The following is a 21,321-nucleotide window of genomic DNA, read 5'->3' on the forward strand; positions in this document are numbered from 1 at the left end:
AATTAATTAAAGACATCTTAATTAAAGCTTCAAATTTCTCCTCCAAATAAAAAAGTTCATATGATTTCTTTCATGTTACAGTTATCCCTAGTTTCTGTTACTGGACTGCTACTGGAATGCAGAGTACAAAAAGCAGACTAGAGCTGCACGGACACATGTATACACACCTCCACATATACTTACTATATGTGCACATAAGCGTATACATATATATACCACAAACAGAGAGCTGCATCATCCTCTAATCTGAGATGACTGCATTTTTTCCGGTCTTCAGGAAAAATGGGCAGTTCTCAAGCAAAACCAGGAATTTGGCCAGATACATTCAATATCGCCATCTGCTGGTGATCGTGCTTTTATAAATTCAGGAATCACAGTTTAAAGATACCATCAGAAATTAAGCAATTAACTATTGAAGGCCCAAAACACTCCTTTAAAACAGTCATTCTAATGCTTTGTCTAATCTAGTCTTAAATATAAAGCAAGACTGTTTTCATACTGGCACTGTATTTCATACATACTGCTATCTCTCCAGAAGCTTTCATTGACATAAAACTACTACCACTTTATCACTCACAATATGCCACTCCTAAACTAAGAAGAAAAAAAAAAATGAAAATGTGTGTAAAAACCCTTTATACAAAGGTATTCTATTGGCAGTTTTCCCTCCTCTCATTTCCGTGCTCCCTACCAGAGTCAATCCTGGCTTGTCTTCGAGCTGCACACTCTTCAATACGAAGTTTGGGAATCCCCTCAGCAACAGCTTTGGCCATTCCACCCATTTCTTCTATCTCCTCAACAAGCTGAGAAAGGATGAGGATTGAAAAAGTGAGTAGTAGCAAGGTTCACAAAACAAGCTTTGCACTTGTACTACCACCCAAATTTTTATTACACCTATATATACAATCCTGTGCTCTAAAAACATGTTTCCTATCTCTGTGTCTCCGACTACAGCTTTTGGTATAAATTAAGAGACATCTCAAACAAAAGAGCATTTTTAGTATCAAAACTCCATGAATTCAATAACAGTGCATGGCATATTGTTCAATCAGTAACACCCATAAATGAAAAGGCTTAAAATTTGAGACCTTGACTTTGCACCGACTTCTGCCTGCCAATCAAGCCCTTATGGTTACACGTATACAAATACAAATAAATTGAAAAAAACCAGGGTCAGTTCCCTGATCCTGGAGACAATTGGCATGGCATGGTTCAGCTCTCACACAACAGAAGCCTATTCAGCTCCAAAACATGGTGATCACATTCAAACTGCCTACTGAAAATGGCCATCAGACCATGCCTGGCACTGTCCAGAAGCATCCTAGTTGACAAGGACCTAAAAAACACGCCAGACAATGTGCTAACAGCACACTCTGTACAGTCCCAGGCTAGTGTTTGGGCCTGTATTAGCTTATTGATTTGGGACTTTGCATAAGACCAATAATGTGCTCAAAAGGAGAATCACTGGGTTTAGCTGTAAGCTAGACATGTAGGCATCTATCTTTATGCGTGACTGCCACCAGTAAGACTACTCCTGCACAGTACTTTTCACATGCAAGTAAGGACTGGCAGCTAAAAACATTATTAAAAAAAAATTCTCCTAAATTCTGCATAATGCTCAAGTATGGCCAGAGAATTGTTGGCCTACATGCTTGGCTATATAATTTTGATTTCAATAACGCCTAGTTTTAAAGTCTCAAGCAGATCACCACAAGCATGAGTAGGCATGTAACTAAGTAGGCTGGTCTGACTCTTTCTTCTGTTGAACCCTCTTTTTTCTTACACATAAAAGAGAGATCCCAGCAAACCGGGAGTCTTCAGTGTGCAAGGGACTTTGCAGGGCTTGATTATTTGTTCCACGCTGGGATATTTCCCTTTTGAATGTAGTCTACACTATATTTATGTAAAGTTAATTTACAAAGAAATCACTGAAGCATAAGTGTAAAATAATTCCCCCTTTAGAAGTTATCAACATATCAAATAGTCCCTTAAAAGACATTTCTCAAAACTATACCTAAAATTTTCCCACAAAACATAAAAGGTTGAGGAAACTGACCTTTAAAGCAGCTTCATAGACATCGTTGGTGAGGCACTCCATGAGGTAAGATCCCCCCCAGGGGTCCGCCACTTTAGGAATACCTGACTCCTCTTGAATTATGATCTGTGTGTTCCGAGCAATGCGAGCGCTCTTCACTGTAGGCAAACCCAAAGCTTCATCAAATGAATTTGTATGCAAAGACTGTGTACCTCCAAACACGGCAGCCATTGCTTCAATTGTAGTACGGATAACATTGTTAAAGGGATCCTGGAAGGCAAAGGAGAGCTCTGAATCTCAACGGTTCTGCCAAGGGTTGAGGGAAATTAGTCACACATATACTACTGCAATGAAATGAATGCAAGATTCCCAATAGAAACACTGTAATCATAACAAAAGCTGAAAAACAGTCAATAATAAACATCCAACCAAACTGATATATTACTTATCAATATCTCACACAAAATGATTAATCCATAAAGAAAGCCAAAAATATCAATGTATGAGTAACAAAGCAAAGCCTGACTTATGTTTAGTAGTGTTTCAAAGAACTTAACGAATCCAAGTTGAGAGGATGGAACAGGTAGTCCTGATGTCCTCCATCCTGGGATTCCAGAAGTCCCGGAGCAGTGAATAGCTGTCCTGGTTTCAGCTGGGATAGAGTTAATTTTCTTCCTAGTAGCTGGTACAGTGCTGTGTTTTGGACTTAGTGTGAGAATAACGTTGATAACACACGGATGTTTTAGTTGTTGCTAAGCAGTGTTTATACCAGTCAAGGACTTTTCAGCTTCCCATGCTCTGCCCGGTGCACAAGAAGCTGGGAGGGGGACAGCCAGGACAGCTGACGCAGACTGGCCAAAGGGCTATTCCATACCGTATGATGTCATGCCCAGTCTATAAACTGGGGGGAGCTGGCCGGGGGGCAGCGATTGCTGCTTGGGGACAGGCTGGGCATCTGTCAACAGGTGGTGAGCAATTGCATTGTGCATCACTTGTTCTGTATATTATTTTATTATTATTATTATTATTACTGCTACTACTACTACTATCATTATTTCCTCTTCCTCTGCTGTCCTATTAAACTGTCTCTATCTCAATCTCAGCCCACAGGTTTTACTTTTTTTTCCCTCGATTCTCTCCCCCATCCCACTTGGTGGGGGGGAGGGTAAGAGAGCAGCTGTGTGGTGCTTAGTTGCCGACTGGGGTTAAACCACAACAGCACATCTGGCAGACAGGTTACTAGTCAAGATGCATTTTGGAACTCAATGTGCTTAATATTTTCATTAATGACAGCATTACACAAAGGTAGGAATTACTGTTGAAATTTGCTGGTGCTATAACATTGAAATCTATGGGAGAACTGGGATATTAACCAAAACAAACAGATAATCTGGAGTACAAGGTATAGAAACAGACTCAGTATTACAGAATATAACCTCAGCCTTTAGGTCAAAATTTTTATCTGTTCTTTTTATACATCTCGATAGTTCAGTTGCACATACGTGCCTTTACAGTCAAAGAAGAGTCATCATGATCTCCAGGGGTTGACTTGTGTTTTGAGATGGAGTGAAAATTCACCCACTGCATTTGCTCATCCTATTTCACTTGATTATTGAGGGAACTTAACAGTAGCTCAGATTCCATACCTAATTCTTGACATGCTTAGTTGAGATGAAATGTATCCAAAATAATTAAGAGCTACTGATGTAATATGACCTTCAAGAATGCAAAAGGAATCATGAGATCTGTGAATTAAATTATTTTCCATAAAGAAATGGAATTAATATCATTATTTTACAAGGACATGGTAATTCTCTCCACACTGAAGTCTATTTCTAGCACAAGTATTCCATTTAAAGAACTACAGAAAACTGTGATTTGGATAAGTATGAATGTAAAACCTAATTTATGAGTGGATACCTATCTAAAGGCAGGCCAAAGGAAAATATATTTGCCCTCTGAAACCTACAAGGAGCAAACACTGGGGACTGAGGAGCTTTATTAATATAAAGAATGTTTAGACAGGAAAAAAGGGTTATGATCCAGCCAGAAATATATTTACACTAGACACTGGAAGACAGTTGAACATATTCTTGGTAATATTAATATTTTGCACTCATACAATACTTTTAATTGGAAGACCCGCAAAGGCTACTGTTCAAAAAATTCCATTGTTTTAATTTTACTGCATTCCTGTAATGCAAGTAAACATTACATTTGCCATGAAAAAGAAGAATAAAACCAAGGCACAGAAGTCAAATAACAATGGTTGCAATCACAACTTAAAAATGACTCATATTGCATGAAACTGATTGAGAGCAGGCCTTGGAATAAGAGTTAGAACCCAGCTCTGACCTCACCTGGCAAACTATATATGCAATCCCATGATTTATTTTCTTGTTGTGATGTAACTCAACAGGAAAAGCAGAAAGTGCACCCAGTTTCAAAAGAGCAGACGATCTGTAACCATTATGTCACTCTTCAGCAGTGAGAGACAGGGGTGAAGGACTTCCTTGGATGCTCAAATAAATTCTCAGTGAGCCTGAGAAAAAGGAGCCTCTACTTCCTTATTCAGCTGCATTCTGAACGGATAACTTACAGGACAAATCCAAGAGAAAGCTTCATCCTCTGAGTCCTGAATTAATATAAGCACTTCTCTGCAATTCTCTCTACTCAGTAGGTTTGGATCCTATTCTCAATTCAGTATCCACTAGACTGAGAGAACACATGCTTAAGACAATAATTCCAGAAAGAAAATGAAGCCAGACAATGAAAAGTTAGGCAGTGAGACTCTGCCTGTCACCATACTGGAATCCTTTTGCAAATACCGTCTCAAGCCTTTAGTTTCTGCCCTTTTACCCGAGTGCTACAGGGCAGTCCAGAATACTGAGGTATTTTGTAAACCAGCATTTTGGGAAGCAATGCTGCTGGCACTCAACAAGACATTTTGTGTTACGTATGCAAAAAGATGTATCCAATGCTAGTGTGTGCATTTGTCAGACTGAGAGTAACAGTTTGTCTCCTTCAGAAAGCTGCATCTTTATGAGAAAAACCAGCAGCCCCCTTTAAGATATACACCATGAGAACATATTTAAATGAGGAAGCTGATGAGAATCCAATTTCTAACCTGCTCAGTGAGTGACCAGCCCGAAGTCTGACAATGAGCTCTCAGCAGAAGAGATTTGGGATCCTTGGGCTTAAACATTTTTTCTACCAAGTGAGCCCACAGCCGCCTCCCAGCTCTCAGCTTAGCTATTTCCATATAGAAGTTCATGCCAATTCCCCAGAAGAAAGAGAGCCTGTAATAAGAGCACATGAACAGGATAAAACATTAAACCATTCTAATAACTCTGTTTCAGTAAAGGAGAAGTCCTACAGCAAGGTCTCCAATTAATTTACTTTTACAGATATAACCCAGACATAAGATGATAGGAATGCTCCTGGACACTGATGCCAATTGCTACCGAATGATACACATTCATGCCAATAAACTGCCTTAGCCTCCAAACAAGGTGACTGCAGACAAACTGCCAGCAACAGTGGTCCTTGGAACTGCTGAACTGCCCCCAGGGACTGTTTGGGGGAGCCCTAGGTCAAGCAGTGTTCCAGCAAATCACTAATACAGACAAGAGATACTCTAGTGCCAGGGAACGCCCCGGGGCACAATCTACTAGCGTAGTTACGCTCACAAACTACTTATAATGAGAAGACATTACATATTATAAGCATGCTTTCATCCTTTTCCTGATGATTTTAATCAAAATCCAAATCAAACATCAGTTCAATATGGGATAGCGTATCAGGGAACAGACTGATTGATCTACTTTTTCCTACTTACAGCTTCTATGATTTATAAGTGTAAACATGCATAGTTAAAGCCAGTAAAACCCATTATACTAAAGATGCACTTTTTAAACAGTGAATTAGCAACTGAAACAATTTGCTAAAGGCTCTTACAGATCCTCCATCACTAGAAAGTCTGAAAATAAGGCTGTACCTTTTTCTACATTATCCACTTTGATTTTGCCACAGATCTTGGAAACAGGTTAATTCAGCTGACTCCTATAATTTGAAGGTGCAACAGGCTATGTGAACCACACCTTTTGTTTTTTAGACTCACCGTATAGTTAGGGAAACTGTAAATCAACTAGATCACTGGAACTGTGATTCTGCTTAGTTTGGCAGTAACTATACAAAAATGCAATATTCTGCTTAAATTTAAATTTTATTTTTAGAAATTTGCAACTGTAAATTGAACTACCTGAACTTCCTCTTGTTAAGTATTTTTCCCCAAATATTTCAAAATAATATTAATGAAAAAAAATTCAATAGTACTACAGTATAAAACAACTGCAAGAGCTCTTGCTGCATTCTGCAATCCTAAAGCTACAACTGTATTAAATATAACAGCTCAGGGATCTTCTTTCTGACCCAGAGACCAACTGTCACAACAGACCTCAACAATGCTTGGGCTTGTACATGAGCTTTATTCAGTTTATTAGCGTAGAGGTAGTCTAAGTGACTGTTGGACCAGATATTTTCCAACTGCTGAAACTGTGGAACAAAACCAAAACAAAACGTATCTGCAATGTGTGCACTGCCAATATTGCTTGTATGTGTAAAAATACTGAATTTGCTATTAAACTCTAGAGGTTTTACCAAAAGTGAGTTTTATACTTGCAAATTTCTTTAGCTCACCTTGGTGCAAATTCATCAATGGTAAGGCCAGCTTTAAGTCCAGTTCTGCAGTACTCCAAGCCATCTGCTATAGTATAAGCTAATTCCAGAATGGTATCAGCTCCTGCCTCTTGCATATGGTATCCACTGATTGAAATGGAATTAAATTTTGGCATATACTGCAAAAATAAATGACAACATGGTACAACATTGCAGGGGGGTTGGACTAGATAATCTTTAATGGTCCCTTCCAACCCAAACCATTCTATGATTCTATGACAGCAGAAGAGGGGAGGATCAGATCACTGTTCTGCCCACATTTACAAACATTCCATTCTTTGTAGATTGCGAATACAACCCATCTCTATTAAATGGTGTTTGCAGATGCATACTTTACATGCTTTTACCTTTTTGTACTATTAATTGTGCTTAAACGATCACCCACCATGATAAGTCTCTCTCTCAATTACAGGCTGTGTTCCACCTCTCCAATGAAAACACAGCTAAGAAAACAACTGGTAGTACTGAACTTTCACTCATCAGTTCAGGACTTCGCTCCTTTCATTATCTGCTTCTCATGCTCAATTTCGCAGCAGAAGTCCTTCAAAATTTCTTACCTCTTCAGTCCTGCTTACAGCTGTATCAGGCTTCTTAACTATGTGGCTTCTTACTTTCTATGCAAAGAACAGCCTGTCTGTTCCTCATCTCCAAGCTTCCTGCCGTCCTTTCAGGCTTAGGCTCATCTTAATCTGACTTTGATTTGGATTGACTTAAAAATCGTAACATTTATGCCATAAGTGATTTGGGATCTTAACTCCTCCTCCCAGTCCTTTCCACAACCACATCATTCTTCACTACGACAGGTCTTCCCGTCTTCTGCTTTGTTCTCCAAAGTGCCTCATAAATAGTTAACTAGACATAACAACAGAAGTAAATACATTTAAACAATTAATACCTTAGAGGTGTACTGGAAGATGTCAGCAATAATCCGCATGGACGGTTCCGGGGGGAAAATGTATGTATTTCGGACCATGAACTCCTTCAAGATGTCATTTTGGATTGTCCCTGTCAGCTTGGCCTGAGGCACTCCCTGTTCTTCTCCAGTTACAATGAATGTTGCCAACACGGGAATGACTGCCCCGTTCATTGTCATAGAAACTGACATTTTCTCTAAAGGAATGCCATCAAAAAGGATTTTGGTGTCTTCCACTGTATCAATGGCAACTCCAGCCATTCCGACGTCTCCTCGAACTCGTGGATTGTCTGAATCGTAACCACGATGGGTGGCTAAATCAAAAGCAACAGATAATCCCTGCTGGCCAGCTAAGTGAAAAAGGAAAAACAAAACAAAACAAAACCAACAAACGACAAAAAACAACAGAGAGAGAGATTCAGAAGTGTTGAACAGATTTGCATTAGTAAAATGTATTATTTTACATCATCCAGTCATCCAGGCTTGGACAACAAACCAATTTGTGATGTTAAACGCTGTTCCCTCCCCAGACTTATCCAAGGTCTTCTATTCTTAAACTTTAAATGAAAAAGCTTTTAATTGAGAAAAAAATATCATAGTTCTAGTTCAACCACACAATCAGCTTACCATGCTTAACAAATTACTGCGTAACAATTTAGCCATAAGTTACAAATGTGCATAGACAGACGGTATCAGGGCTTATATATAGAAACTCTGCTTAGCTTAGCTGGAAACAAAAGTGTGACAAACTATGTCACATTACCTTCTCTTTATCACAAATTAAACACACACACACACTGATTGTTAACCTGGCTCTACTGACATACGTTGTTTATTCCTAAAGTGAAGTGATGCATTACTAAATTTGCAGTAAGAGAAAATTACTCAGATAACGCAGGGAACAGGACAGTTAGAGCTCTTGAGAGACTTGCTGCTCCCACCTGAAAGCAGTACCTGAAACTCTGCTAACCCCAGGCATTCACCCTCTGACCAGCACTGCTGTTCCTGAAGTAACTATATCTACTGCCTTTGCAAGTCTGCTTCTCAACATCAGCAGAGCTCTTAATTGTCAGATACCAGCCTATATTGTCTTTGATCTAAAAAGCTAGGTGTTAGCTCTGAAGCACGACGACAAAAATTTATATTTCTGCCTAGTTTCAAGCAATAGAAATTTCAGCAATTACGAGAACTGATAATTATTTTTCAGCATTCCTCTAATTACAGAGAGATTTTAATTATTAAAAATGCTTTACAAATAGGTCAGATTCAGAAGCCGTGCTAAATAATTCAATATTAATACAACCATTAACACAACAACAGAGATAAAATTACAATATCACAATGTCGAAACTCGAATAAAGATGAAAAATTCCTGGCAGTGAACATTCTTTCGTTACTGAGCTGTGCTACCAGTTAACCCAAGTGTTAGCACTTCTGCTTCAGCAGCAATGTTCAGCAGTAAGACAGAGCACCTTCAGAACAATCTTTCTATTGTAATGTTTGTTTGCAAACCTCTAATACCCTGTATTTATAATTTCTTAATTTACTGAGAGTTTTATAAATGGAAAGAATCAAGAATACTTGCAAGAATACTGCAGCAGCTAACATTGCTTCATATTAGCTAATCATGCTATGGCAAGAGGTAAAAATCCCCAAACAACTCTTCTTCCCTGCCCTAAACAGTGATGTTTTGAGTAGGAAGTCCCGTAAAGTGGGAAATAAGAGCATCACAGATGTATTACTCAGAAGGCAAATTTCAGTGGTCTGTTGTTTTGGCCGGTAAGGTTATAATTAGCTTCAAACAATTGCTAAGATGTATGGCTGGTGTAAAACTAATGCTTCAGTCTATCAGGAACAACTTTTTAGTAGTGGTTTTACAATGCCTAACTCCATAGTATATTATGATGCCACTCTGGCTATTAGCTAATCAAATTGCTGCAAAGCACAATACTCTGCAGAAATATTGGGAAAACCGCTCTCAAATAAGGAAAATACCAGTACTTTTGGGAAACTGGCTTTACTAGTACACCATGAATGACACTATTCATATGTATTTATATGAGTTCACTCAAAATTTACAACATGAGATGGAAACGCAAAATGTCAGAATGCACTAACACTAGAAGTGCTAAGTGACAAAGTTCAACACATTTTTCCATTATAATCTTCTCCCATGGTCACAAAATGAGTGTAAAGTGCTCCATCATCTCTGCTGGTTGGACCCTGGGATGCAGCCAAATTTTGTCTCTGTCAGTGTCAAGGCAAAATGACTAAAAATAGCATTTAACGCATTCTTTTTTCCACCTCAATAGCAAAATGAAGCAAAGACAGTTTCAGAAATGATCCAGTTTCCCAGTACTAAAGAAATACAGTGCCACTGGGAAAAGCCTATCAGAAATCAGAACTCACAAGGCGGAGTAATCACATTTGCCATGTGATTCACCATACGACTGTTCCCCACTGCTGTGCAAGGCAATGCTGTTTCCCACATCAGCTGTCTTACCTTTAATGTTGTCCTTATAGAATTTGTTGCTCTCCTCCACTGTACTGAAGCCAGCATATTGGCGGATAGTCCACGGCCTGTATGTGTACATGGTTGGGTAGGGTCCTCGAGTGAAAGGTTTCACCCCTGGCAGCTCCTCAGGGAGGTCTTTCGTGTCCCTTTTGGAGTATAAGGGCTTGATGTCGATCCCCTCTGGGGTGTGCCAAATTAAATCCTTTGGATTCTTGCCCTTCAGCTGCTTTTCAGCCAGGGCAGCCCACTCGGGGTGCAGTGGCTGCCTGTGCAGCAAACGCCACGCGAGCCCGCAGGCTGGAAGTTGTGCCAGGCATGTGCAGCGGCGGGGCCAGAGGCGCAGAACATCCTTGGCTCTTAGCATGGCTGCCCCACTGGGTGGCGAGTATGGGGTAAGCTGAAGAAAATAAAAACACATATTTTGCATTATCATATAAATCTGACAAGGGAGAAGTGAGCATGGAGAGGTCACGCAGTTTGCTAAAACCAAAACAATTACTCAGGAAAAAATGAAATATATTTATTCACTTACTCATTTGACAGACACACCCTCCCCTTGCCTTTCAACCAGACAATGCATAAAACAGAGTTCAGGAAAAATCCTACATTGTCCTCTCGCTAAGGAAAACATTCCTACAACTCATCTATATCCACATATGAAACGTGTAACTTATTTCAGTCCCTAAGTAGCACCATCATTTATCTGTCACTGAAAAGTCAGTGTTATAAATGAAGATGGCATGCCTAGCTACCTTCCCACTTCCCCATCTCTCTCTCATCTACGAATTCGTTTATGTCAGAGGGACATTCAGCATCAAAGAGACACTTTGAAGGAAGTGGACTGTTAGAAAATTGCTGACATGTCATACACTTTGGAAAAGGTGGCTTGGGCTGGATGAAAATCAGAGCTATACAAAGACAGAAAGGAGGAAAAAATGCAAGAACACCTGGATAACACAAGTTGCAGAGCTTGTCTCACCATGCATGAGACTGAGATGGTGGACAAGTTCAGTAACTCCTGAAAACTGTTAAGTTCTTCTGCTTCTGCTCTCTGTACTCTACCCCTGCACTTTCTCCCCAGGCCAAAACCTTTACAGCTTGGCTCCAAGGGGAAATCCCCTCCTCTCTGCCTCATCTCCTTCACAACTCCCTGGAAACACACACTTCCCTGACACCTTTATGAGAAAGTCTGCATAAAACTGGGAAGCATCTCTGTTATGCTGTTATGCTGCTGCAGCAACACGCTCCACACAAGTGCTTTGATAATATATATGCTACGTGTGGTATACAGATAATCTGGTGAGCACAAAGGAGCACCAGAGGAGCACTCGGTTCCCTGCAGAGACGCGATCCTGCAGCCAAGACAGAAGGCAACCTCTGCCTCGGGTCCCAGCGCCATCCCCCCGGCCCCGCACCCCGAAGGAACCACAGAGCTGCCCCGTCACCCTCCTCCGCACCTCTCCCTCCGCCCCTCACACCACAGCACCCACAACCAGAAAGCACCGTTCGCCGGCCCGGCCTGGCAGCCCCCACACAGCCCTGACAGGCCCGCCCGGCCGCAGCGCCCAGCACCTCCCGCCGCCACAGCCCGCCCCCAACACGCCCTCTCAGCCGCCAATAGGGACGGGGGGCCGGTATGGGGGCTGCCCCGGGGGAGTCGCGGCCCTGCCCCTCCCGAGGGACCGGGGTACGGGGCGGGCTGCGGGCTGAGGACAGGCCCCGGCCCCCGCTACCTGCGGTCGGCCCCTCCGCCGGCACCCACCGCCCGCCCGGTACTGCGCATGCGCAGAGGGCCGACGGCGCGCCTCCCGCCTCCCGGGGGGCGGGGCTGGGGCCGTGCGCATGCGCCCGGGTGCGCGGCGGGGAAAACGGTTCGCTAACGGCTCGGCGGCCGGAGGGGGATCGGCGGGAGCGCTGAGGAGGCGGCGGCGGGGCGGTGAGTCCCGGAGCGGGGTGAGCTGGTGGGAGGCTTTGTGGAGGTTCCCGCGGTGTTATCCGGTAGGCAACGGGGAGCAGGAGTTTGGGGGTGCGGGGGGGGCGTCAGTGGTGAGGACTACAACTCCCAGCATGCGTTGCGCTCGGTGGGCTAGTAGCACCGCAGTGGCAGGCAGCGCTGCATGCCGGGAGTTGTAGTCCGCGCCTCGCCCTGTGAGGTACGCTGCAAACGCCGTCTCACCGGATCAGTAGTTACTGGAGCGGGGGGAGAGGCAGGGCTTATTTACCTGGTGTCAGTCGCGACTGTCGCCTAGCGAGCCGTGACGGGGCCTCTGGGTGAGGGAAGAAGTGGCCTGAGGGGATGGAAGAAAAACTGAATAGATCTGAGTCGTTGTGCTTAGAAGAGCGAAGGCTAGTGGGGTGTGATTACTCTCTTCTGTGTGATTTCTTTTTCCTCCATTTCTATAGCGAGTAAGAAAAGAAACTATAGGTTTAAACTGCAGCAAGGAACATTCTGGTTAGGTGCTGGGGTAAAAAGTTCTGGTAATAGGGTGACTGCACTGAACTACATTCGAAAGATAAAGAATTTCCATTATTGGAGGCCTTTAAGAACAAATTAGACTCTTAGTGCAGTTACTGTTGCATTACCATTGCTGCTCCTTGGCATACAGACATGTTGGCTTTTAACTTTAGAAGGAGATGTGGAACATGCAAAGACTTGTCTAAAAAGCAAATGGGGATGCTTTTTTAGTGGTCCTGCAAGTAGATAAATATGCAAGATTTAGGCTTTGGGTTAGCAAATATGCAAACATTTGGGCTCATTTAGCACTGGGTATTTCTGTTGGTTTGCTTGTTAATGTGTGGTTTGTACTGTATGGATTATAATTGCTGGATTTTAATTTGTTTTTGCTTCCTCCTGTTCCGTTTGATTTACAGGTAATGAAACGCCACCACGCATCTTCCAGTAAAATGGGGGAGACCGCTGGTGGGGGATCAGTAAAAAAAACGTTTAAATCACAAAATCAACAGGGGCCTTCCAGCAAAAAAAAGGGAACAGATGGAGAAGGAAGAAAACAAGTTCAAAAAAGAAAGGTAATCATTATTTTGGGTCAATCAAATTAGAAAAATAACCAAAGAAAAAAAAGAGGCATTTTTTGCCAAATTTTTTACTGGAACTTATCGAGAATATTTCATGAAGTAAACATAGTCCTCTTGAGGAACTGTCCAGTGTGAACAGCTTTTTTGAGACCCACTGCCTTAGCTGCTCCCTGGTTTCCAGAATTTCTAGTTGTGTGCTACCATGCCTGTGACAAGTAGAGGGAAGCACTGCCTGATGATTAATAAAAAGGCAAGCTGGCTGTGCAGTTTTGAAGAGCTGCATAGCATCTGTTTGAACAGAGTGATCAAATCAGAGTTCGTGCAGGTGATGTTTATTCAGTTCTGGAAAATGTTCTCTGCATATCTCAGGATTGGCCTGAGCAGCTTTCTGTTGGAGAGAGCTTGCTTAACCATAGAACTTATGAACAGCATGATCTCGAGATGTGGCTGGATAGCAAAACATCTTATGCATTTCTTATTTCATGACGTCATTCTTGGAATGGGAGAGACTAAGAAGAGCGAATTGCTTTCCTTAACTGGCTTGAGATGAATTACTGTTTCACAGTTCAAATAGTGGTCAATAGCAACAGACCTCTGTCAGGCGCTGAAGGGCTTTCACAGGCTTTTTATAGCAGGTTGCTAGTAGTAAATGAATGGTTGCACAGCAGAGGATGTTTCAAAATTACCATAATTGCTCTAAATTTTTCTTTTCAGCAGGTCACTCAGACAGTCAAAAGGAAAGCTAAGGAACACGAGGACTATTCCCCTGCAGGTAGGATTGTATTCTTTCCTTATTTGCCTCATGCAAATTCAGTGTTTTGAAAAAACAGTGAAAGTAAAAGTAGTAACTGCTACGCTGAAATCATAGATGTCTGAGACGTCACTGAAATAAGCTTCAAAGTTTTCTTTCTGAACAGTAACAGCGAGTATTTGCAGTACAGTCTTAACCAGCGTGCAGTCACGTTATATGTGTTCTATATGCACGTATTAATCATATGCTTTTGTTTGCAAGTAGTGTTTTTCTCTTGTAAAATTCCACCACAAGCACCCAGAACATTTTCACTTTCTCTTCACAGGTCATCTCTGTTAACCTTCTGTCTTAAGACTGGCATGTGTTGTATTGAACACACAAATGAGATGAGGCCCCTGCTGCGTTGAGTTTCTTGCTTATGTATTTTCCCACTCTTTTATTTCATTCTGAGTTTTCTCACTTGTATCGCCAATGATTTTGGGAAAGGATCTGTTTAGAATGAAACTGCTGTAAGAAGGAACCTTTTCTATTTTGTGCTTTTTAAACAACTTGTGACTTGCAAATAATAAGTACCACCTAATGTGGGTAGATTTGACCTGATAGTTTTGTGACATGGAAAAAACCGTTACACCTTTGACTACGATCTGACTGAACTGAGTCACAAAGCTGTCTATCCAGGTTTGACAAATCATATCTTTTCCTTTTTACTTTGTGTTAACAGGAGAAAAAGGTTCTTCAAAAAAGGTGAAGCTAACCAGTGCTAAAATAGGATCTTGGCAGACCCTCTCAGAGAGCAGTAGGCAGTTTTTGGAAGCTGTGATGGATTCAGTAATACTGTAAGTGCCAAATACCCTGGTGGTGGTTCTTTGTTTCCACAAGAAATAAAGTAAAAATCATAACATTGCTTGAACTGGAAAAGCTTTGGAGCTTTTTTGGGCAATATGGCTGGCTGTGTATATTTTGTCCGGTATAATATAACACTTTCTATCTGAAGTTGGAAATTTTTAGCTAGGGAAGTTCTGACTATGTTCACTTCACTTGATGAGTTCTCTCTCCTTGCAATGACTTTGCAATGAAAATTCTGCCTTTATTTTCTTTCCAGATCTGTTTTGTGCCAACAAAGTGAGAGAAAAAGTGATGTTCAGAAGCACCTCAATTTACTGAAAGAAAGGTAATAAATTATGATTTAAAAAAAAAAAAGAGGGAGAGAAGGGATTTAGCTTACCCAGTTGATTTGTACCATACTTACAGAATTGCCCCTGGGAGCAATCACATTTAGGAAATCTTGGGAGGAAGAGGAGGTGCAAAATTAAGGAGGGAAATATCTTGATGGTATGTTGAAGTGGACAAGCGAGAGTTGTTGAAAGACCCGCTTCAGCTACTTCTATATGAGTAACAGAACCTAGGAGGTATTCTTAAGAGCTCCATGAATCAGCTTTATACTCTATACAGGGTTTAAATTTTTGGGCAGCTATTTATTACCATTTTACGATAGTGGCAGGAGCAGGTATAGCTAAATTTTCTTAAATGATAATTCATTTTCTGACTGTTGAAGTTACTTCAAAGAGAATTTAAATTTTGTGCTGAGGCATAACTTGTAGCCTTCTTATGCCTTTGTGGGAATAATTACATATGCCTGAGTGTCTGAGAATTTTTGTTTGCATGTGTGTCGGTATACCAGGCTCTTACCAACATAGAGCCCGAGCCTATATGTTGCTTTCTTTGTTCTTACAGTACCTCAAGATTCGAGCATGAGGAGCTAGGTTTTCATAAATGTTGGGGGTTTTGGGTTTTTTTTGTTTTTTTAATTTTTAATTTGTGACATGTTAAATTTCTGGAATCTCATCTGAGATGCATGGAAATGGTGGCAGTTTGGTCACCGTCAGCAGTTATCTAACAGACAGATCCAACTTGGAAGAACTGCAGTCTTCCTCAGAATCAGAAGGACCTTTAAGAGCAAGCTCTTCCTCTGGCATAAAACTATATATTGTGTTTCACAAAAGCATTTACAGATTTTACTAAAATGTTCTTTGTTTGGAAGCAGTTAAAAATGCTGCTTTTAGAACTTAGTTTTACTTTGAGAAGCAGAAAGGTCAGAACTGGGAAAATATTAGTTAATGTCAGTTTACAGTGAGGAGTGTACAGGCCAATGGGATAGAAACCACACAATATCAGTGTAATAGCAAAGGTTAGAATGGTGGGATTTCTTGTTCCTGGTTCCTCCCTTAGACATCAATTCCACATGAATTTGGAAAACAATTCAAGACGGCTTTTCTTCCTGTCTGGATCCTTTTACTTCACTGGCAGCAATTGGGCTAAACTGAGTTGATTTTTTCCCCAGAGAAGTCATTAGTCAGTTTTCTTTTTGTTTTGCAAAGAACTCCAAACAAGTCATGCTTTCCTTTTTCTCTAATAAAGGATGCTGAGAGTTTTCAAGACTTTAAAGGTGCCTCCAGGGAAGCTGGGCAACCTGAAGAATGTCCTGAGCCTTCAAATGGCAGAGAAGCAAATGCTTGAGACAAATGAAGAGTCTTTGGTACAATTGCAGGTATGAAAGGCAAGGAACGGAAGAAAATATATTCCCTGTCTGCTGCTGCTTGGAGTGTTGTGTAAGTTTTTAGTAGATGGACTGCTGGCTATGCCTGTGCTGTTGTGGAAGAGTTGTCCGCTGTTCATCATCTCCCACCTTTGCTATAAAGCAGTGTATCTTTTTGGATGTTTTTTCAGTGACTCAGCTGATGCTGATTATCAGTATCTTATACGCAAAAGGCTCGCCATCTCTAAAGTAAATTTTGTTCTGGTTTTGTGTCTATTTTGTCTTAGGAAGAAATAAATGAAGCTGAGCGATCAGCAGAACGCATTGAAGAAACCATAAAACAACTGCAGTACAAAATCCAGGTGCTCAAGAACCAGTTAGAGGAAGATGAAAAAAAGGCCAGGAAGGTACTTCCAATGGATGTTGCTGCATTCCTCTAAGGAGAATGTGTTTCCAGAGCTATCGCACCCAAGCTGTTTCTGCAGAGTGTCATATGAGGGAGGCCTTATTTGCCTTTGGGAATGTATCTTTTCAATCTTTCCAACTTGAGTTGCAAAATTAAGAAATTTAATTTTCAGAAGTTGGATAATGACAGCCAGCTTATTTTCCTACTTTGTGCCTGATGTTTGGTTTTGTATTTTTTTCCCTCTTTTTCCCCTTTTAGGTATTCCAGGAAAATGGCAGTGGAGCACTCCACCTTCCAGAACTCCCCAAGCGCAGTTTACAGGCACCCATTCTGCAGGTGAGCATGGAATATATTTTCAGAGACACCTTGGCTATGAAAAGAAAGACAACAGAATGTGCTTTTATCACTTAACCTGTGCCAGAGGGGGCAATTCAGAAAATTCTGAAATATCTGAAAGTTATCTCTTTTTTTCTTTTTTTTTTTTTTTTCTTTTCATTGAGAATTATATGCTTGCATTTTAAAAACATAACAAAACCCTAGAAAACCTGCCTTTAAAGGATCACGTGTCTTTTCCTTGGAGCCCTATGGTCCTAGGGAACCTGTAATCATTTCTGAATTATATCTCTTTGTAACTGATGGAAGGAAGACTGTCTCGTTCTGTGTCTTTGAATCTTTTTTATTTTAGCAGTATTTAGGTACAGCTAGGCTTCATGAAAGTGAAATTTCTGTTGGACTCGGTGAAAGCTGTTTTTTATTTGTTGTCTATTATTCTTTCCTTCCTTCTTTAGGAAGAAATTTTGAAGATAAAAAATCAAAAAGGTCTTTTAAAGGATATGAATACTATTCAGCAGTCAGCTGACTTGAAGAACCTGTTAACTCTCATTGAAAAGACTTATGAGAAGGTGGACTTCCTTTGAGAAACCGAAATATATGGAGTCTCCTTTGAAGAAGATAACCTAGGCCAGCCCTCTGTGTTAACGTAGAGCGGTAGGGTGCTGATCATGGCAACAGTGCGTTCTTCCTAATGGCTTTACTGTTCTGACTGCTGAATTTCTGTTAAAACATTTTCTGTGAATATTGGTATAGAAATCTGCAGATGCATTCTGGGACTCTAGTGATTTAAGTGATCAGTCAAGGTTTTTGGGCTTTTTTGTTTTTGGACCTGTGGTAACTTCTAATGATGATATATACTGTCTTAGGAGAAGGGAGGGAAGTGGATCCTGGGTTTATTTGGGCAGTTGTATAGAACAAGGCAACCTATTCCATTATATTTGGACTTCTATATCACATCTAAACATTGGTGAAGGCAGTATCCCTTACCAAACTAACTTTTGTTTTGGAGTTAAATCCTCTTTAAACCTGAAACATGTAGTAAAAATATGATTACCTAATGCTCAGTTGCAAATCCCCTGTTCAACTTTCTTACCATTTTTTAATAAAAAATCTCCATAGCAGGAAATTCAATAGTTTTTTTGAAGTGTACAGGATTTTTTTTTACATTTTCATATTCAGTGCTTAAAAAAAAAAAAAAAAGACATTCACACCTGGTTTATCCAGGTTGGAGAAAGCAGATAAGAACATTATAGAGCAAAGCTCGAATCTCAGAGTTGTGTACTCACCTTATTTCATTAACTGTCAGATATTCTTGTGCTTCAGAGGAAGAAAATTAAGTCAAAAGTCTAAGCACTTTAATCTCTCCTCTATTTTTTCCATGATAGACCTTCTCCCTTAAAAGATTCAGTTATTATAAAGTGCTTTCTCCAGTCAAATTATCTGCCAGAAGACAGCAGTGCTCTTTACATTGACTTACTACACAAACACTTGTTCTTTTGTTTACAAGCTGCTGGTACTCTTAATGAGACATGAGCTAATTATCTCTATTCTCCTATGAGAGATTAAAAGCCTCTCTGTAGTTGCTTCATCTAGGATGAGGAAAACCAGACTAAGTCCTTGCCTGTTTTGTACTGAATCACATGAAAAAGTATATAAATATTTAGAAATATTTCTCAAATTTCTGATCACTCGACAAGGGGAGCACTTACTGACATAACCGCTACCCCAAAGTAATTTAATCCAGTTTATGGGTTAATGATTTTCCTGCATGCCAGCTATCTTAATTTTTGCTAAGTAAAGATATACACTCCTTTGCTTTCACGAAGGGTGACTTACTTGCAAGCAATTTACTATGTGGGTTTTGAACTTCATGAACCACATAAATACCTTTTTTAAGGAAAAAAAAAAAAAAAAAAGGCAAAGTGTAGAGAAGGGCAGTAAGTAGGGTCAGGGATATGCTATAACTTCCGTACAAGGAAAGCTGAAATAGTGGTAGCTGAGGAAGGAAGTAGTAAAAATGTAAAGCATTTCATGAAAGTATTGAGTAGGAATTGGTTACTCACTCCTTCTTACAATGTAGGAATGAGGGAACAGCCAGTTTGGTGGCTAGACAGCAAGTTCTAAAATAAGGTACTCTGTGCAACAGCGCTAGAAGATTCTGGGTAAGCCAAAGTGTACAAAAGATCTGAAAAAGAAGTAAACAAATCTATGAAGCCCGTGTCCATCAGAGCAATTAAATGGTTTGGACTTTGGGGACGGACGGCAGCACAGTAGCCAAGGGCCGTCTGGAGCAGGGACCCAAACGTGGTGCACATATGCAAATACGACTATGGGTCAATCATCTTGCTTACAAATAGTGAGCCGCCCGGGGCGTGTTGAGCTCTCCTGCACGGCAGCCAGCTGCGTGCCAGGATCTCCCCTTCAGCAGGGACGCCTCTCAGGGTTACTCCTCGAGGCTGAGAGATTCCTTGCTGCAACAGATCCTCGGTAAGTGACTAATACCATGCTAAACTTTCAAATTGTAGCTAAGTGATAGAACGGCTTGATTGCACGTATATAATCCTTAAGACATAAAGTGTTGACCAAGTCTGAGGCTAAGTCTGGATCCAGCCGCACCTAGACTCCTCTCTGAGAAGGAGTTTAGAAAGTGAGGGGGTCCTTTCTGAACCTCATGACTCAACGGGACGGTCTCCCTGACAGTTTTTGTCTGACCCTGTTCCCTATGCAGTAAACAGTCCTTTGCCATCGAATCTTGTTAAACCACTGTCGTGTTTACCATTGAGCCTTGTTAACTCACTGTTTTATATCAATAAAGTTTTATTTTTGCTTCTCTCTCATTCCATCTGCGACAAACTGGCGTAGTCGGCAGGATGGCAAGCAGTGTCACCCATTACTTATGGAGGCACAGAGAGAATCCAAGTCTCAACTTCTGAGAAGAATTGACTTGTGACAATTGGCATAATTGGGAAGCCGTGGAAGAGCTGCAGATGAGCAATGCGTTAGCCCTAGGCGTTCCCAGAGCTGCCATTTGTCCTGGTTTCAGCTGGGATAGAGTTAATTTTTGTCTTGGTAGCCAGTATGGGGCTGTGTTTCGGGTTTAGGATAAAACCAATGTGGATGATGCACTGATGCTTTGGTTCTTGCTAAGTAGTGCTAAGCTGTTGCTAAATGGCGCTCACACTGGTCAAGGACTTTTTTCAGCTTCCCCTGCTCTGCCAGGGGCACAAGAAGCTGGGAGGGGGCACAGCCGGGGGGGTGCTGACCCAGACTGGCCAAAGGGCTATTCCATACCATGTGACGTCATGCTCAGTATATAAGCTGGGGGAAGAAGAAGGAAGGGGGGGACATTGGCTATGATGGCGTTTGTCTTCCCAAGTAACCGTTACGCGTGATGGAGCCCTGCTTTCCTGGAGATGGCTGAACACCTGCCTGCCGATGGGAAGTAGTGAATGAATTCCTTGTTTTGCTTTGTTCGCACGCGCGGTTTTTGCTTTGCCTATTTAACTGTTCTAATTTATTTTACTTCAATTATTAAACTGTTCTTATCTCAACCCACGAGTTTTCTCCCTTCTACCCTTCTGATTCTCTCCCCCATCCCACGGGTGGGGAGTGAGCGAGCGGCTGCGTGATGCTTAGTTGCTGGCTGGGGTTAAACCACGACACCATTCAAGGTCAGCCTGCTGGCATCATCTTGAGTCTGATTGAAGGATTCCCAAAACGAGATAGTGGTGAAAGGAAGGAGCATATTTCAACTCAGCAGCAGTCCTCAGAAAGGGAGACAACCCCTTCCTCCCCCTTAGGGAGGAACTGCAGGATGTGAAGTCAAAAACCGAGTAGTGTCGGGAAAGGAACTGGGCCTGCCTGTCTGGAAAGTGGAGGCTTATCAGTGGGTAAGTGATGATGGCCCATACGTTTTAATTCCAGTCGGTCCTCAAGGACAATTGGTGAAGTTTCTAATAGATACGGGAGCACAAATTTCAATACTAACACAACAAGATGGGCGTGTGATCCGGGCGGCAAAGAGTTAAGATTACCTGTGTGAGCAGCGCGAGCGTTGAGGGT

At 41.4% G+C, this 21,321-nt stretch overlaps 2 protein-coding genes across 10 annotated transcripts in view; one reads left to right on the forward strand and one right to left on the reverse strand.

The window, feature by feature from the left end:
• The window catches only part of MMUT (methylmalonyl-CoA mutase), a 24,286-nt gene extending 12,249 nt beyond the window's left edge, over positions 1 to 12,037 (reverse strand). Inside the window, exons 1-7 of one of the 3 annotated variants that reach the window (XM_087774922.1) lie at positions 11,934 to 12,036; positions 10,189 to 10,597; positions 7,668 to 8,035; positions 6,734 to 6,891; positions 5,163 to 5,334; positions 2,057 to 2,305; positions 692 to 803 (exon numbers count right to left, since the gene is read on the reverse strand). In XM_087774922.1, the coding sequence (XP_087631048.1) occupies positions 692 to 803; positions 2,057 to 2,305; positions 5,163 to 5,334; positions 6,734 to 6,891; positions 7,668 to 8,035; positions 10,189 to 10,564 (1,435 nt within the window). In that variant the 5' untranslated portion in view covers positions 10,565 to 10,597; positions 11,934 to 12,036. Of the gene's footprint in view, positions 1 to 691; positions 804 to 2,056; positions 2,306 to 5,162; positions 5,335 to 6,733; positions 6,892 to 7,667; positions 8,036 to 10,188; positions 10,598 to 11,657; positions 11,805 to 11,933 lie in introns of those variants that run through there. The other 2 variants (XM_087774923.1, XM_087774924.1) reach the window with 2 other exon arrangements.
• On the forward strand, positions 12,000 to 20,823 carry CENPQ (centromere protein Q). Of its 7 annotated transcripts, none has more exons than XM_087774925.1 (9): positions 12,000 to 12,136; positions 13,072 to 13,227; positions 13,948 to 14,005; positions 14,706 to 14,820; positions 15,087 to 15,155; positions 16,403 to 16,532; positions 16,808 to 16,927; positions 17,185 to 17,262; positions 17,715 to 20,823. In XM_087774925.1, exons 2-9 carry the CDS (start codon positions 13,075 to 13,077, stop codon positions 17,841 to 17,843), a joined length of 852 nt encoding a protein of 283 aa, XP_087631051.1. In that variant the 5' UTR covers positions 12,000 to 12,136; positions 13,072 to 13,074; the 3' UTR covers positions 17,844 to 20,823. The 7 variants fall into 7 exon arrangements, with proteins under 7 accessions (XP_087631051.1, XP_087631058.1, XP_087631056.1 ...); XM_087774932.1 differs by having other exon boundaries at positions 13,951 to 14,005; XM_087774930.1 differs by lacking the exon at positions 12,000 to 12,136 and adding an exon at positions 12,339 to 12,353.
• Positions 20,824 to 21,321: the final 498 nt, after the last annotated feature.

The sequence above is a fragment of the Nipponia nippon genome, unplaced genomic scaffold (assembly GCF_047370975.1).
Source record: "Nipponia nippon isolate SJK-2023a ecotype South Korea unplaced genomic scaffold, ASM4737097v1 scaffold_4, whole genome shotgun sequence".
NCBI lineage: Eukaryota > Metazoa > Chordata > Aves > Pelecaniformes > Threskiornithidae > Nipponia > Nipponia nippon.